This window comes from Canis lupus, chromosome 9 (assembly GCF_003254725.2).
Source record: "Canis lupus dingo isolate Sandy chromosome 9, ASM325472v2, whole genome shotgun sequence".
Classification (NCBI taxonomy): Eukaryota; Metazoa; Chordata; class Mammalia; order Carnivora; family Canidae; genus Canis; species Canis lupus.
Window position 1 is genome coordinate 39,361,509 of NC_064251.1, and position 14,996 is coordinate 39,376,504.

Consider the following 14,996-nt stretch of genomic DNA (forward strand, 5'->3'; position numbering starts at 1 on the left):
ATCACATTTAAAATAGTCTACAAAGTAGGTGAAGGATACAGGGGATTCTTCTGTACTACTTTGTACTTCCTTTGCAACTTTTTATAAATCTCTAAATATTTGAAAATTAAACGTTTAAAAAAATTTTAACACCTCAATTAACAGGTAGAGACTGTCAGATTAGATTAGAAAGCAAATGAGAGGATCCCTGGGTGGCTTGGCGGTTTAGTGCTTGCCTTTGGCCCAGGGAATGATCCTGGAGTTCTGGGATCGAGTCCCATGTCAGGCTCCGGGCATGGAGCCTGCTTCTCCCTCTGCCTATGTCTCTGCCTCTCTCTCTCTCTCTGTCTGTCTATCATTAATAAATAAAATATTTTAAAAAAATAATAATAAATAAAAAATAAATGAATGAAAACAAAAATACGGTATATCCATTGTCTTGGTTTTTTTTTGTTTTTTTTTTTGTTTTGTTTTTTGTCTTGTTGTTTTGAATATTGCTCCAGAGAAATTAGAAGCTGGAATGATCATTCACACCGACAACTGGATTTTTCTGTTTTGATTGTTAAGAATTCTCTCAATTTGAGGATTTATTTTAGGAAAAATTTCCCGTGTTATATCCTAGAACATTTTTATTATTCCATTTATTGATTCTCTACTCTACATCCATTCTTAGTGGATTATTGTGCTCTAGATATATCTTCTTTATAACTACCTTAATATTTGTCTTATTTCTCTCCATTTATGTGATTATCTCAAGTCTTCCTCTATGTCAGGAACTGAGTCTTCAATTTATTGTTGCTTCTCATTTATTTTTCTTCCATTATATTTCACAATCTGTTCCTTAGCAAGATTCCTCTCCATGTTTTACATTTATGGACTTCCCAGATTCCTCTATAGCAACAGCCTTTGAGAAACTAGGTGAAATCCTAAAGGCTCAGCAGAACAAAGATGTAGGATTTACTTTATCATATCATATTGGCTAGTATATGAAAAGCAAAATATAACTTTTGAGTCCAGTATATTCATCTTTTTAGGCACCTTAAAAAATTTTTTTATTTTTTTTATTTTTTTAGATTTTGCATTTTTATTCATAGAGACAGAGAGAGGCAGAGACACAGGCAGAGGGAGAAGCAGGCATTGTACAGAGAGCCTGATGTGGGACTCGATCCAGGGTCTCCAGGATCACACCCTGGGCTGCAGGCGGCGCCAAACTGCTGCGCCACCGGGGCTGCCCTAAAAATTTTATTAAATAAAATACAATGTGTCTCCCTGGGGAATTGTGGGACTCTTACCTTCATGCAGTGACCTAAGATTCTCCACAGGAATAATATTAAAGCAGAGCTAAAGAGCTGAGATTCCAAATAACAAAAGACAGGCATAAAGTATTTTAAAGTTAGTGATCAAAATTACTAATGTCATTAAAAGAATAAAATGGAAAAGAATAATGTAATATGGTTTTACAAAAAATTACAATTTGTATCCTCTGATCCTACATTTTGAAATATCATAAAAGGCCCATAAAAGGCCAGACACATGACCCCTCTCCATCCTTCATATTCCCCCAGCACATCATACTCAAGCATTTTTGTACCCTTGTGGTATTAAAAATAGTGAAAATGTCAAAAAATAGTGAAAATATCTGAGTCTGCCTGGCACATTTGGCTCAAAAATCTTTTCATGATGTCTTCCTTCACTGAGTGCTTCTCCAAACACCCTAAATAACCAGTCCTTCCTCTATCTACCTACCTACTTACCTATGGGCGTGCACGCGCACACACACACACACACACACACACACACACACACACAAAACCTCTGCATCTCAGTGCTCCCTAATTACTACTCTGATGTCCCTTCTAACTACCTGAAATTTCCTGTACTTGTATTCGTTTACTTGTCTGTGATGTGCCTCTGCCCCCCAAAAAAGGAATCTTGTCTATCTTGTTTGCTACCCTATCCCTAACCCTCAGAACCTAGAAGAATATATGGTTCAGAGTGAGTGTTTATTAAATATTTGATGATTAAATGTTTAGGTCATATAGCTTCATGTTAACTAGAGATAAGAGCTACTTAATTGATCTTAAACTGGGATCTTCCTGTCAAATAGAAACCTTCAGAATATAGAGATGTTTCTTTGCCAGACAGAGCAGAAGATTATGGAAAACAGCTGGCTCAGCCACTGTTGGATTGAACCCAAACACGATATTTCTTTCCAGGCTGGAAAATTGATGGACACTGTCCAATACAATGTGATTGGCCATGATATCTGATGCATCCTTGATCTGTACCAACAGATCAGATTCCTCATTGAGCTGAGATATTTTTCTTTTCCTCATTGCCCTTAAAAACTTATCTTTATATTTTTCCACTTCACTTGTTTTGCTGGAAAGTATGGCAATGTCCTTGGGAGAATAACCATTCCTAAAGAGAAACTGACATTTCTCTGCTACTTGGACCACCATCTCTTCCAAGCTCAAGCCCAAGTACTCCATAATCTCGAAGTTGCCTGGAATATCCTGAGCCCATTTAGCTTTATGAACCATCTCCAGGGACCCGAGGGGGATGTAAGGTGGAGGATTTTCTTTGACCTCCTGCATTACTTCTTGTAGGTAGTTGACTATTGGATCTGCATTGCAAGCACTCTGGTGAGCTCTTCTCTTGGATACTGGGCTGCAAGAGCAGGAAAGCCATTGTGACTCAAGTGGCTGGTCTGAAAGTGTCCAGGAAGATCCAGAGAATTCCCAGGTGATTGTTTTCTCTCTTAGCAATGATTTTTGCCTTCTCATATCAGTTTCCATCTTCAGTGTGGAAATTCTGAGCTTCATCAATGATGATGTGCTGAATCTTTCAAAAGTCATTTTTCATGAAGGTTTTCCAAGTCACTGCCTGGCAGATGTTTTTTTTGGTGAAAACGTAAGAAACACAGTCAGGTTTCCCCACTCAAACAAAGCCAATTCTACTCTTTTTTTTTTTTTTTTTTTTTTTTAGGAAAGGGGAGGGGGAGAGGGAGAGGAGAATCTCAAGCAGGCTTCACACTCAGCATGGAACCCAATGTAGGGCTCGATCTCACAACCCTGAGATCATGACCTGAGCTGAAATCAAAAGTCGGACACTTAACCAACTGAACCACCCAGGTGCCCACCAATTCTACTCTTAAACCCTTCTGGACATAGTAAATACAATATGAATTTTAGCATGCCAACCTAAAGCCAAACCAGACAAAGTTACTAAAAAAAGAAAATGGATATAGTTAGGCTGCATACCTCACAAACTTCTTCAGGGGTTGATTTTCACAGATGTAAAGAATGTCATCTGGTTGACACTGGAACACATTCCTGATCTTCTCCATTATCCTGAGAGCCAGGATGGTCTTCCCTTAGCCAGGTAAGCCATGAACAACAGCTCTCTGGTCATGCAAATATTCTTTGAAAGCAACTCATACTGTTTATCTGTGGAGTAGGTTCAGAACCTCAGAGCCCAGCTCTTCACTTAAGAAAGATCAGAACCCAAGCAAGACTATCACAAGGGACCGTAATGCTTCCATGTGCTGGGTGGTTTAAAGGTTATAGGACTCGGGGTAAATTTGCAAATCTGAACCATGAAGAGTGCTTGCTGTTTTATCAGAATTCAGGGCAGCCCGGGTGGCTCAGCGGTTTAGCACCGCCTTCAGCCCAGGGCGTGATCCTGGAGACCCGGGATCGAGTCCCACGTCGGGCTCCCTGCATGGAGCCTGCTTCTCCCTCTGCCTGTGTCTCTGCCTCTCTCTCTCTCCTCTCTGTGTTTCTCGTGAATAAATAAATAAAATCTTAAAAAAAAAAAAAAAGGATTCAGCAGAAAGACCAAGGGAATGATGCAGTTACCCAGTGTAGCCACCTGTGTTCACCAGCTTCTGCTTTAAGGTATGGGCAACTATCATAGAATAGCCCTTCCAGCTTGCATCCTATTCACTGAGGATGGTGTAGAGGACTGGGATGTTGTTATGCGAAAGCAGAAGAGCATCACAGATTACTCCCTGCTTCTCTGATAGACCAAGTCCACAGCCCAGCTTCGAGAAAAAAAAATCAATATTCCTTGAGGAAAAGGGCATATTCCTTATTTATTAAGTCTCTGAGTCCTTTAAGTTTTGAGAACAGTTCCTTGTAGAGGCTTAAATTTTGAGAACAGTTCCTTGTAGAGGAGTATACACCACTCTGTCTGATAATACTAAACAGGGAAAGAATTGGAATAAATTAGAGAATCCCCAGACAAGCTAGTAATCATCACTATATGTAATAGATTCAATCCACATTTGGACCCAATCATGTGTCAGCACTAGGATGCATTAGTAATGGCAAGATCAAACAATTCCCAGTCCGATGGAGCTGATAATTGACTGGCATGACAGAGACAAACAATATTTATACAAAGTGGTAAGTGCAATGGGAAAGAAGTGCACAGAGCATCATGCAATCACCAAGGAGAAGTGCACCTTGGGAAAAAAGAAAATATGAAAGTCTTTATGAAAAAAAGGAAACACCTGAGCTGCTTCTTAAGGGATGGCTGTGAGTTAGCCCTCTGAAGGATGGGAGAATAGAAAGACAGGCAAAAGGGGATTCATAGGTAAAGCAAGGAGATAAGAAACAGCAACGTCCATGCAGGCACCTCCAAGAAGTTATACATGTATATATTATACATATATAATATATATAAATACAATGTTATATATCTGTAAGTTGCTAAAAGAGAATGTAAATATTGTCACCACACACAAACATACTTGGTAATTATGTGAAGTGTTGGATATGTTAATTAATCTTATTGTGGTCACCATTTTGCAATATATACATGTTTGTAAAAAATCATGCTGGGGGTGCCTGGCTGGCTCAGGTGGTAGAGCATATGACTCTTAATCTTGGGGTTATGAGTTTGAACCCCACATTGGGTGTAGAGATTACTTAAAAAAATAAAATCTTAAAAAGAATAGATTTAAATGTCAATTATATCTCCATAAACCTGGAGAAAATGGCCTAGCAAAGGTTATGAATTACATGATGTGTCCTAAATGACATTTTGTGAAAGGCAAAATTATAAGGATGAAAAATAGATCAATGGATGCTAAGGGCTAGGGATTGGAGGAATTTGGCCACAAAGAGGCAAGTGAAGGAGTCTTTTTTGGGTGATGGAATTATTCTGCATCTTAACTCTAATGGTGGTTACATGAATCTATACATTTAAGAACCCTTAGAATTTTATAGCAAAAAGTCCATTTTAAATATGTAAATTTTATTTTTTAATTAATTAACTTATTTATTTATGATAGTCACACAGAGAGAGAGAGAGAGAGAGAGAGAGGCAGAGACACAGGCAGAGGGAGAAGCAGGCTCCATGCACCAGGAGCCCGACGTGGGATTCGATCCCGGGTCTCCAGGATCGCGCCCTGGGCCAAAGGCAGACGCTAAACCACTGCGCCACCCAGGGATCCCTAAATATGTAAATTTTAAAAATTAATTTTTAAAAGTGCTTTTTGAAAGAGTTTTGGCTTTTTTATATGTATAAAAAAGGTTCTCAAACCTTTTGGCCTCACAAGCCCAAATTTGGAATCTAAGCAAATCTATGAACCCCAGAAAAAAATGAAATAAAATACACACAAAATTTGAGTTTTGAATTCAGGATAGAGGGAAGAAGCAAGGATGAATACAGATATCTGTGCTTGGCTGGATGCAGGATGGTCTCTCCAATTCATAGAGATAATGTGGAAGAAATGTCAGAAAAAGAATACTTAATACAGAATAATATGCAGAATAATATGTAAGTTTATTGGACATATACATGCAGAAGAAATAGAAGATTGTCAGAGTGGAAGATTGATTCTGGAAATGCTAAGTTTGGGATATTTGTGGTATACTGAATATTCAGCAAGTAATTGAACACACCAGTACAGTTCATCTGAGCTCAGACAAATACTATTTTCTATAAGAGTGGAATAAACTTGGGGCACCTGGGTGACTCAGTTGGTTAAGCATCTGACTCTTGATCTCAGCTCAGGTCTTGATCTCAGGGTGGTGAATTCAAGCCCTGCTTTGGGCTCCACACTCAGTGTGGAGCCTACTTAAAAAAAAAAAAAAGTGTGCTAAACTAAGAGCTTTTACTTTTACTTTTACTTTTTCTCCTTTTACTATTTTGTTTTAACATCATTTTGGAATTGTTGGCCAGTGAATTAAACCAAGTAAAGAAATAACATGTATAAATCTAGGAAAGGTTAGATCTAAATTATCTTTGTTTTTGCATTGATAAGATTACTTAATAGTAAAATATCTGGAAATGGTATAATATATACTGTAAAACTAAGAGCTTTCCTACATGCCAGCAATTCACAATCAGAGGTTATTATCATACAAAGATCTCAATCTGGTAATAAATTTAAAATTTTCAAATTCTAGTGTAGTTAACATACAGTGTTATATTGTTTCAGGTGTACAATATAGTGCTTCAACAATTCTATACCCAGTGCTCATCACGATAAATGTACTCTTAATCCCCTTCACCTATTTCACTATCTCTCACCCACCCATTTCCCCTCTGGCAACCACCAGTTTGGTCTCTATAGTTAAGAGTCCTTTTTTTTTGGTTTGTCTCTTTTTTCCTTTGTTTTGTTTCTTAAATTCCACATAGGAGTGACATCATATGGTATTTGTCTTTCTCTAACTTACCATTCTAGGAATAAAATTTAACATACATAGTAACAATACAGATAAAACTATGAAACAATTGAGGGGTGTATCATATTTCCCTGATTATAAATGAACTTTATCTCTGAAATCAAGATACATCTTCTAATTTAATTGGTAATATTTTCTTTTTTAGTAGTAAATAAAATGATTGCGCAATATGGTTTTCCTAAGCTTGATGAAATATAGTAAAAGAAGATTTTAATAAATGGCCAAACATTCCGTGTTCAACTATAAGAAAATTCAGTTATAAATGACAGTTCTTCCCCCAAATCATTTATCAATTTCATGTGGTTTGTGGATTATCCCAAAATAATCTCAACTGGTCTTTTTCTTTTTGGTGGAACAAAATGATTTTAAGTTTCTTCTAGAAAAGAAATGCCATGATAGTACCATTTGGGGAAAGTGTACTCTGGCATGTTTTGAATTACAATTTGGCAATGTTCACCTAGCAAAGGTTAAGGTTTCAAGAGGGGCAGAGAGAATTTACAAGTGATTATTATTACATGGAATTTATCTTTAAGGAACACCTCAAAAAAAAAAAAAAGGAACACCTCAAGGCATTTTTAGAAAAATGTATATTGTAGCATTCTTTAAAATAGAAAAAATTAGGTATACAAAATTCCATCAAAGACAAGACTGGTTAAAGAAGTGGTAGCAGGGGGGCAGACCCGGTGGTGCAGCCCCGGTGGTGCAGCGGTTTAGCGCTGCCTGCAGCCCGGGGTGTGATCCTGGAGACCCAGGATCGAGTCCCACATCGGGCTTCCTTCATGGAGCCTGCTTCTCCCTCTGCCTCTCTCTTCGCTCTCTCTGAATGAATAAATAAATAATCTTTAAAAAAAAAAAAAAGAAGTGGTAGTAGGGGTGTTTGCAAAGTTCTATTTTTTTGACCTGGGTGGCGGTCAGGATTCATTGCATAATAATTATTTTTTTAAGTTTGATTTATTTAAGTAACAACCTCTACACTCAACGTGGGGCTCAAACTCATGACCCCGGGATGAAGAGTTGTACATTCCTCCAACCAAGCCAACCAGGTTCCCCTCACTGAGTAGTTATTTATTAAGTTATATCTTTGTTTCTATGAATTTTCTGTATGTATAAAATATTTCACAATAAAAGTAGCTAAAATTAATAGTGTCTATGTTTAGGAATACTATGAAACACTATACAATCAATAAAAGAATTGGGTAAATCTATCAGGAAGGTTGGGATGAGATATACTTACATATCACTCAGATTCAGCCTGTGCTTGCATATATTTATAGTACATTCATTTTCACCACTGAATAATACTCCACTATGTGAACATACTACAATATATTTATCCATTGTTGTGGCAATAAATGATTTGGTTGTTTTCTGTTTGGGGCTATTACAAAGAGTAATATATTTGAGTATACAAATGATCAACTCTGCAAGGTAATGCCAAATTTGTTTTCCAAAGGGATTAAGCCCATTGAATTCACAGCAGCAATGTACAGAAGATTGTGTTACCCACAATCTCTCCAACATCTGATATTTCAATTATACAATGTACGATGATATCTCCTTATGGTTTTGACATGTGTTTTGCTCATTGCTGATGGGTTGAACATCTCTATATAACTTTACTGGACATATACATTTCCCTTTCTGAGAAATTTATAACTATTGCCCATCTGTCTACTGGGTGGTTTGTCCCTTTAAAAAGTTGTGTAAGTTCTTTGTATATTCTTGATACCAATCCTTTGTCAGCTATGTGATTTACAATCTTCTTATAGTCGAGTCTTTCACTCTTTTTAAGGTATCTTTTGAGGAAGAGGAGTTCTTAACTTTAATATAGTGAAATTTATCAATCTTTTCGTTTAAGGTTAATACTTTTACATCTAATTTAGAAAATCCTTTCCCACATCAATGACACAAAGTAATTCACAGACATCTCCTACTAAAAGTTTGAAAGTCTTGTTCCTGACATTTGAGTCCTTAAACCTCCTGGAATTAACTTTTTATATAATATAAATAGGATATTTATATAACATAAATAGGAATCCAGTTTTATTCTTTTTTCCATACAAATGAACAAACAACACATTCCAAAGCAACCAGAGATGAATTACCTGGAAAGTAATGTTTTTGTTGTTCTTCTAGATGTTCAAAATTCTTATGAGTGCATACAGTCCTGCTCTGGGGTGTGGTGGATGACAAACTCAGTGCAAGGACCATCTCAGGAAATCTGGAAAGATCTTAGGAAACAAGATGCAAGAGTTCAATATGCAAAAAGGCAGACTCCAACAAAAAGGCAGACTCCAACTTATAGCTGAGGTGTGTTGCAAAGCCTTTGACTTTATTTTGGAACTCAAAGCATTGGTCCACAGATCTTTGTGTCTACATCCTAAGTCAGCTCAGGAGAGCCTACTGATACATTGTGGGAGTAGGGGGAGATACTGGTATGTAGCAATAGTTTTAATTTTTAATTTTAATTGTATTCTATTTAAACTTTCTATATTTTAGGATGCTTATATTTTTTAAATATATGATTAGAAGGTATAAAGGCGAATGGATATAGATTTCTGAGAAGACTCTGAAATGGACTTTGTTTTTCTGGACTTTCAAAGAATTAATTCATTTTGTCTAATTTCATCTTGGGCTCTCCTTTTCCAAGGGAGATGCACATCACTAACACTTACTCTGGCTTCTCACAGCATCACATGAAAAGTAGGAAAGGAGAGGACCAGCTACGGATTGGTCATATCTGGGTTCAGAATGGAAGTGGAGCAGTGAGAAAGGGAGAATGTTTAATCCAAGGAACAAGAATGGAAAGGCAGGGAAAGTGGCAGTAAGTTGGAGAGGACACATGCACACATGAAAAGGAATTTCCTGAATAATTAAACAAATTCATATTCAGAAAGGAAAAGAAGAGACTTGCATATGAATACAAGAAAGGGTATGAAAATAAAAATTACTAGGTCAGACAGCCCTCTACATCAACCTCTAGCAGGTCTATTAGACCAGGGCAATGTCTTTCTGTTGATCGCCAGGTATTCAAGAGGGGCAGAGAGAACGAAGTGTATCTATTAGAAATAATAAATCAGGCATCTGCAACTCAGAGAGCACCTCTCTTTCTCTAGATTCTAAAACAATATCCCCCTTCCTCCTTCCCCATCTCCCCCCCGCTGCCCCCAGCAAACATTGCAATCATTGTGGATTCTGTTCCCTGACCTGGGTCGGCTTCCATCATCCAAGCTGTCCATTCCATTGTGGCCAGCTGTTTCACGTGATTGTCCTTCACCTACCAGGAACTGGGCACTTTGCCAAACACTGCACAGCAAAATCACTTGACCTTGACTGCGCAGACATATCCATGAGGGTCCCCTGATTGTGTACTTCAAGGAATTTGACAGCATATTTTATCTCATGCCTCTGTGTACAGAAATGATGGACTGGTAGCTTATGAATATAGCAATCAATAAAACCTTCAATTTGATAAGATCTATTTTCTCCTTTTCACATTCAATGACTTGACTGGTCTCATTATGCACACCAAAAAATATGTAACCTCCCTCAGTGTCTGCAAATGCAGAAACAACTGGGGAGACTTGTTAAAGCACTGTGACATCTCTGTTGAGAACATTTTAAGCTCAACGTGAAGGGACTTAGCAAAGTTGAGCTTTTCTAGATACTGAAGGTGATTCCTAGCAAAGAAAGCAGCAGCTGAGGCCCTTATGTTACCATCATTTTGGATACCAACCAGATCTTTCTGGGGACTTAATGAACTGGAATCATTAGTATTCATAAGGGTCTGAGTTCTCCCTTTGAGGAATGCCAGTGCTTCCCGAGAATTCATGACATCAGTAGATGCTCTGTATCTGTGGTACAAATTGGAGGACAACATTGCCAGTCATATACCAGAGGCCTCGGTGTTCCATGACTTCACACACACACACAAAAAAGACGTCTCCCTGCTGCATCTCATCTAAGTAACCTTTAAAAATTGAAGGCATATTCAGCCCCACTCCATGGATTTCATAATTGTAGTCTTTGTTTTCAATCTCAGCCTTAACCCCTCCGCCACCAGAATTCAGCAGAGCACATATTGCATTCAATATGATTTATTCTGTTTCTTCTGCAGTTGGGGCTTCATTTCATTCCTTTGCTTATTCCCAAGGGTGATTTTTCCTGCATTTAAGACACATTCGGCAAAGTTAATTTCCAAATGAACCTTGATACTCATCTTTTCAGTGCTTGTCCTATTCCTACCCTGAAAGGTTCTCCTAAGAAACAGGAAGAGAGGGGATCCCTGGGTGGCGCAGCGGTTTGGCGCCTGCCTTTGGCCCAGGGCGTGATCCTGGAGACCTGGGATCGAGTCCCACATCGGGCTCCCGGTGGGTGCATGGAGCCTGCTTCTCCCTCTGCCTGTGTCTCTGCCTCTCTCTCTCTCTCTCTGTGTGACTATCATAAATTAATTAATTAATTAATTAAAAAAAAAAAAGAAACAGGAAGAGAGAACCATTAGAATAGGACAAGAATAGGGGAGGTGGGAAAACTAACAGTTTGAGGCCACTTGTGTGAAGTTGGTCACTTCATTTATGCCCATGGAGGTTGAAGCCAGGTTCATACATGAAGAGTGGAGGACAGGTGAAGGAGCTAAGTCTACTAGAAGCCCACTATTACCAGAGAAATGATCAAGAGGCTATTTTTATGCTGTGATTTTAGTAACTGTTTGTGCCACGATCTTTGAGTGGCAATGTCTCCCAGATCCCCTGCAAAAAACAAGAAATCGTACAGATACACAAGGACTGGAGCTGTAATGCAGAGGGAAAGCTTTCACTGTCAGAAGTGCCTCTGGGACATGCTGATGTTTATTGCTTTTCTTGGTGCTCTTTCTCCTCTCATTGAAACCTGGGCAATTCTTGGATTTTTTTTTTTATGATAGTCACACAGCGAGAGAGAGAGAGAGAGGCAGAGACACAGGCAGAGGGAGAAGCAGGCTCCATGCACTGGGAGCCCAACGTGGGATTCTATCCCGGGTCTCCAGGATCGCGCCCTGGGCCAAAGGCAGGCGCCAAACCGCTGCGCCACCCAGGGATCCCCAATTCTTGGATTATTTTATAGCCCATTTTGAGGAAGAAGCAAATCTGATTGAGTTGGTAATTTGTCACGGTTACTATGAAACAGACCCTCTAGCTTTCTCTGGTCCAAGCAGTTCTCATGAAAAATATATATATAAATAAAGTATAAGTATAAGTATATATATATATATATATATAATTTGTTTGAAACTAACAAATTATTGACTGTTTGGATCAACCAAGCCAACAGGTTGAGGTAGGTTTTGACATTTCTAAAACTTCAGCTAACAAAAAGGAATCTCAGAAGAGGTAAAGAGGAGTGACAGTGTGCAGACACACTATCTTTGCAACCACACTGCAGGACAGAAGGACAAGTGTGAGGGATGCACATCCCTGTAGCTGCCAATCTTTGACTCATCTGTGGCAATTGAGGCAAGAGAAGGAGCGACTAGACCAACCCATACATCATTACACAACCCTCTATCGAGGGATACTTCACTGTGAACCAACATGTCATGTTATCCGACACCTCCTCCCCAACTTCCTTCCTCAATAGCTGAAGGCAGGAAACAAAAGATGCAACCCAAGAGAGAAGCAAACACAAACCTCTGGACAGTGTGAAGGGAGATCCCAGAGTGAAGCTGTGGGTCAGGCCTAGAGGATCACAGTCAAAATGGAAACAAGATGGCAGCAAGCTTCAGTGGATGGTACATGGGACTACACAACTGATGGGATGTTTAATGAGTTTGTCACCTGAAGAGGCAGAGTTTGGAGGGGATTAGTAATAGGGACTTGAGAAAATATGTAAACACAATATAAGACAATCACTCTAAGTTTAAAATGAAAAATAGTATAAAAGGGAAGCCTGGGTGGCTCAGTGGTTGAGCATCTGCCTTTGGCTCAGGGAATGATCCCATAATCCTGGGATCGAGTCCTGCACTGGGCTTCCTGCATGGAGCCTTGCTTTTACCTCTGCCTGTGTCTCTGCCTCTGTCTCTCTCTCTCTCTTTCTCTCATGAATAAATAAATAAATAATATTAAAAAAGGAAAAATAATATAAAAAGAAAACATAACCATAAGCTACGATATGGCATAGCTGTAAACAAAATTACAGTCATAGTAATATCCACTCTGAATATTCTTCTGATCAGAAATGATATAATCATACAAGCAGGATGTGGGAAGAGAAGGAATAGTGTGAAGGAGTAGTGAAGTGTGAGAGAATGAGACCATTATCTCCAGAAGTAAACACTATCTATAAAGGGGAGGGGAGGTATGTGGACATGAGTATGTTGTTTAGAAATATGTATGTATATATATATATACACATTTAAGATATAAATTTATTTAAGATATATTAAGATATTATATTTAAGATTTTATTTATTTATTTGAGAGAGAGCATGAGAGAGAGAGAAGTGCTCACCCACTGAGCAGAGGGGAGAGGCCGAGGGAGAGGGAGAAGCAGACTCACTGCTGATCAGGGAGCCTAATGTGGGACTCAACCCCAGGACCCTGGGATAATGACCTGAGCTGAAAGCAGACACTTAATCAATTGAGCCACCCAGGTGCCCTAGATATATATATTTTTTAAGATTTTATTTTTATTTATTCATAAGAGACACACAGAGAGAGGCAGAGACACAGGCAGAGGGAGAAGCAGGCTCCTTGTAGGGAGCCTGATGCAGGACTTGATCCCAGGACCTCAGGATCATGCCCTGAGCCAGAAGGCAGATGGTCAATCACTGAGTCACCCAGGCATCCCTAGAAATATATTTTTAAATGCTGAAAGAAAAAGGTAAAGAGGCAAGAGGTTGCCTAGAGAGCAGAAAAAGGAGGCAGAGTAAAGGACTGCTGATTTTTTTCATTATGTCTTATGAAACTATGACTTTCAAAACTACATATATGAAACTTTCACTCCCAGAATGGAGTACCAGGGACCAGATTACTCTCCTGTCTAAAACAACAGAAAGGGCAGTCCCGGTGGCTCAGCAGTTTAGCGCGTGTGATCCTGGAGATTGAGGATCCAGTCAAGTCCCACTTCGGGCTCCCTGCATGGGGCCTGCTTCTCCCTCTGTCTGTGTCTCTGCCTCTCTACCCCCCCCCCCGCCTCTGTGTGTGTGTCTGTCATGAATAAATAAATAAAATCTTTTAAAAAAATAAAAAACATTTCAAAAGAAATAATGGCTGGAAAATTTCCAAATATGTTGTAACTTATAAAAAATCAGGATCAAGATCCAAGATATTCAACAAGCTCCAAGCACTAGAAATACAAAGAAACTACACCAAAGTGAATCATAATTTAGTTGATCAAAGCCAATGATAAAGAGAAAATCTTCAAAGTAACCAGAGGAAAAAAGATATATTACACAAAGGAAAAGAACAAAGGATGACATTAGAATTTTTTGTCAGAAAAAAAAGCAAGAAGATAATGAATCAACATCTTTAAACCAATGAAAGGAAAAAAGAAAACTACGAACCTAGAATTCTATACCCAGGGAGAATATCTTTCAAAAATTCAGTTAACAACAAAAAGACCATCTAATTTTTTAAATGGACAAAGGACTGAATAGATGTTTCTCCAAAGATGTACAATGGCCAATAAGCATATGAAAAGATGCTCAATATTATTAGTCATTAAAGAAATGCAAACCACAACCAGAGATACCACCTGATGATGATGGTGCTTGTGATGATGATGGTGGTGGCGATAAAAGGAAAATAACAAGTGTTGGTGAGGATGTAGAGAAATTGGACTCAGCATACACTGCTGGTGGGAATGTAAAATGATCCAGTAGTAGTTTGGAGATTCTTCAAAAAGTTAAACATAGAATTACCATATGACCCAGCAATTCTACTCTTAAGTACATACCAAACAGCATCAAAAACAGGGACTTAAATCCTCTAGACTCAAATAGCTCATAAATTTTCATAGCAAACCTATTCACTATAGCCAACAGGTAGAAATAACTCAAATGTCTATCAGGAGATGAATGTATAAAAAAAAAGTGCTACAGTCTATTCAATAGAATATTTTTCAGCCATAAAAAGGAATGAGATCCTGATACATGCTTCAACATGGATGAACCTTGAAAACATTACGCTAAGTGAAAGAAGCCAGATACAAAAGACAAAACATATAGCTATGGACTGTATATTTATGTCCCCCTAGAATTCATATGTTGAAATCCTAGCCCCTGTTGGGATGGTATTATAAGCTGGGGCCTTCAGGAGATAATTAGAGGTAGAGTGGAGCCCTCAT

General features: G+C 38.5%; 1 protein-coding gene across 1 annotated transcript; it reads right to left on the reverse strand.

The window, feature by feature from the left end:
- Nucleotides 1-360: 360 nt before the first annotated feature.
- Nucleotides 361-10,896, reverse strand: SLFN5 (schlafen family member 5). The gene is given in 17 exon segments (XM_025440765.3): nt 361-2,614; nt 2,617-2,697; nt 2,700-2,890; nt 3,243-3,378; nt 3,381-3,432; nt 3,434-3,624; nt 3,820-4,011; nt 4,014-4,064; nt 4,067-4,130; nt 4,133-4,182; nt 8,783-8,908; nt 9,885-10,028; nt 10,031-10,135; nt 10,138-10,266; nt 10,269-10,626; nt 10,628-10,776; nt 10,779-10,896. Coding segments are annotated over 17 exon segments (2,673 nt in total). The 3' UTR covers nt 361-2,078.
- Nucleotides 10,897-14,996: the final 4,100 nt, after the last annotated feature.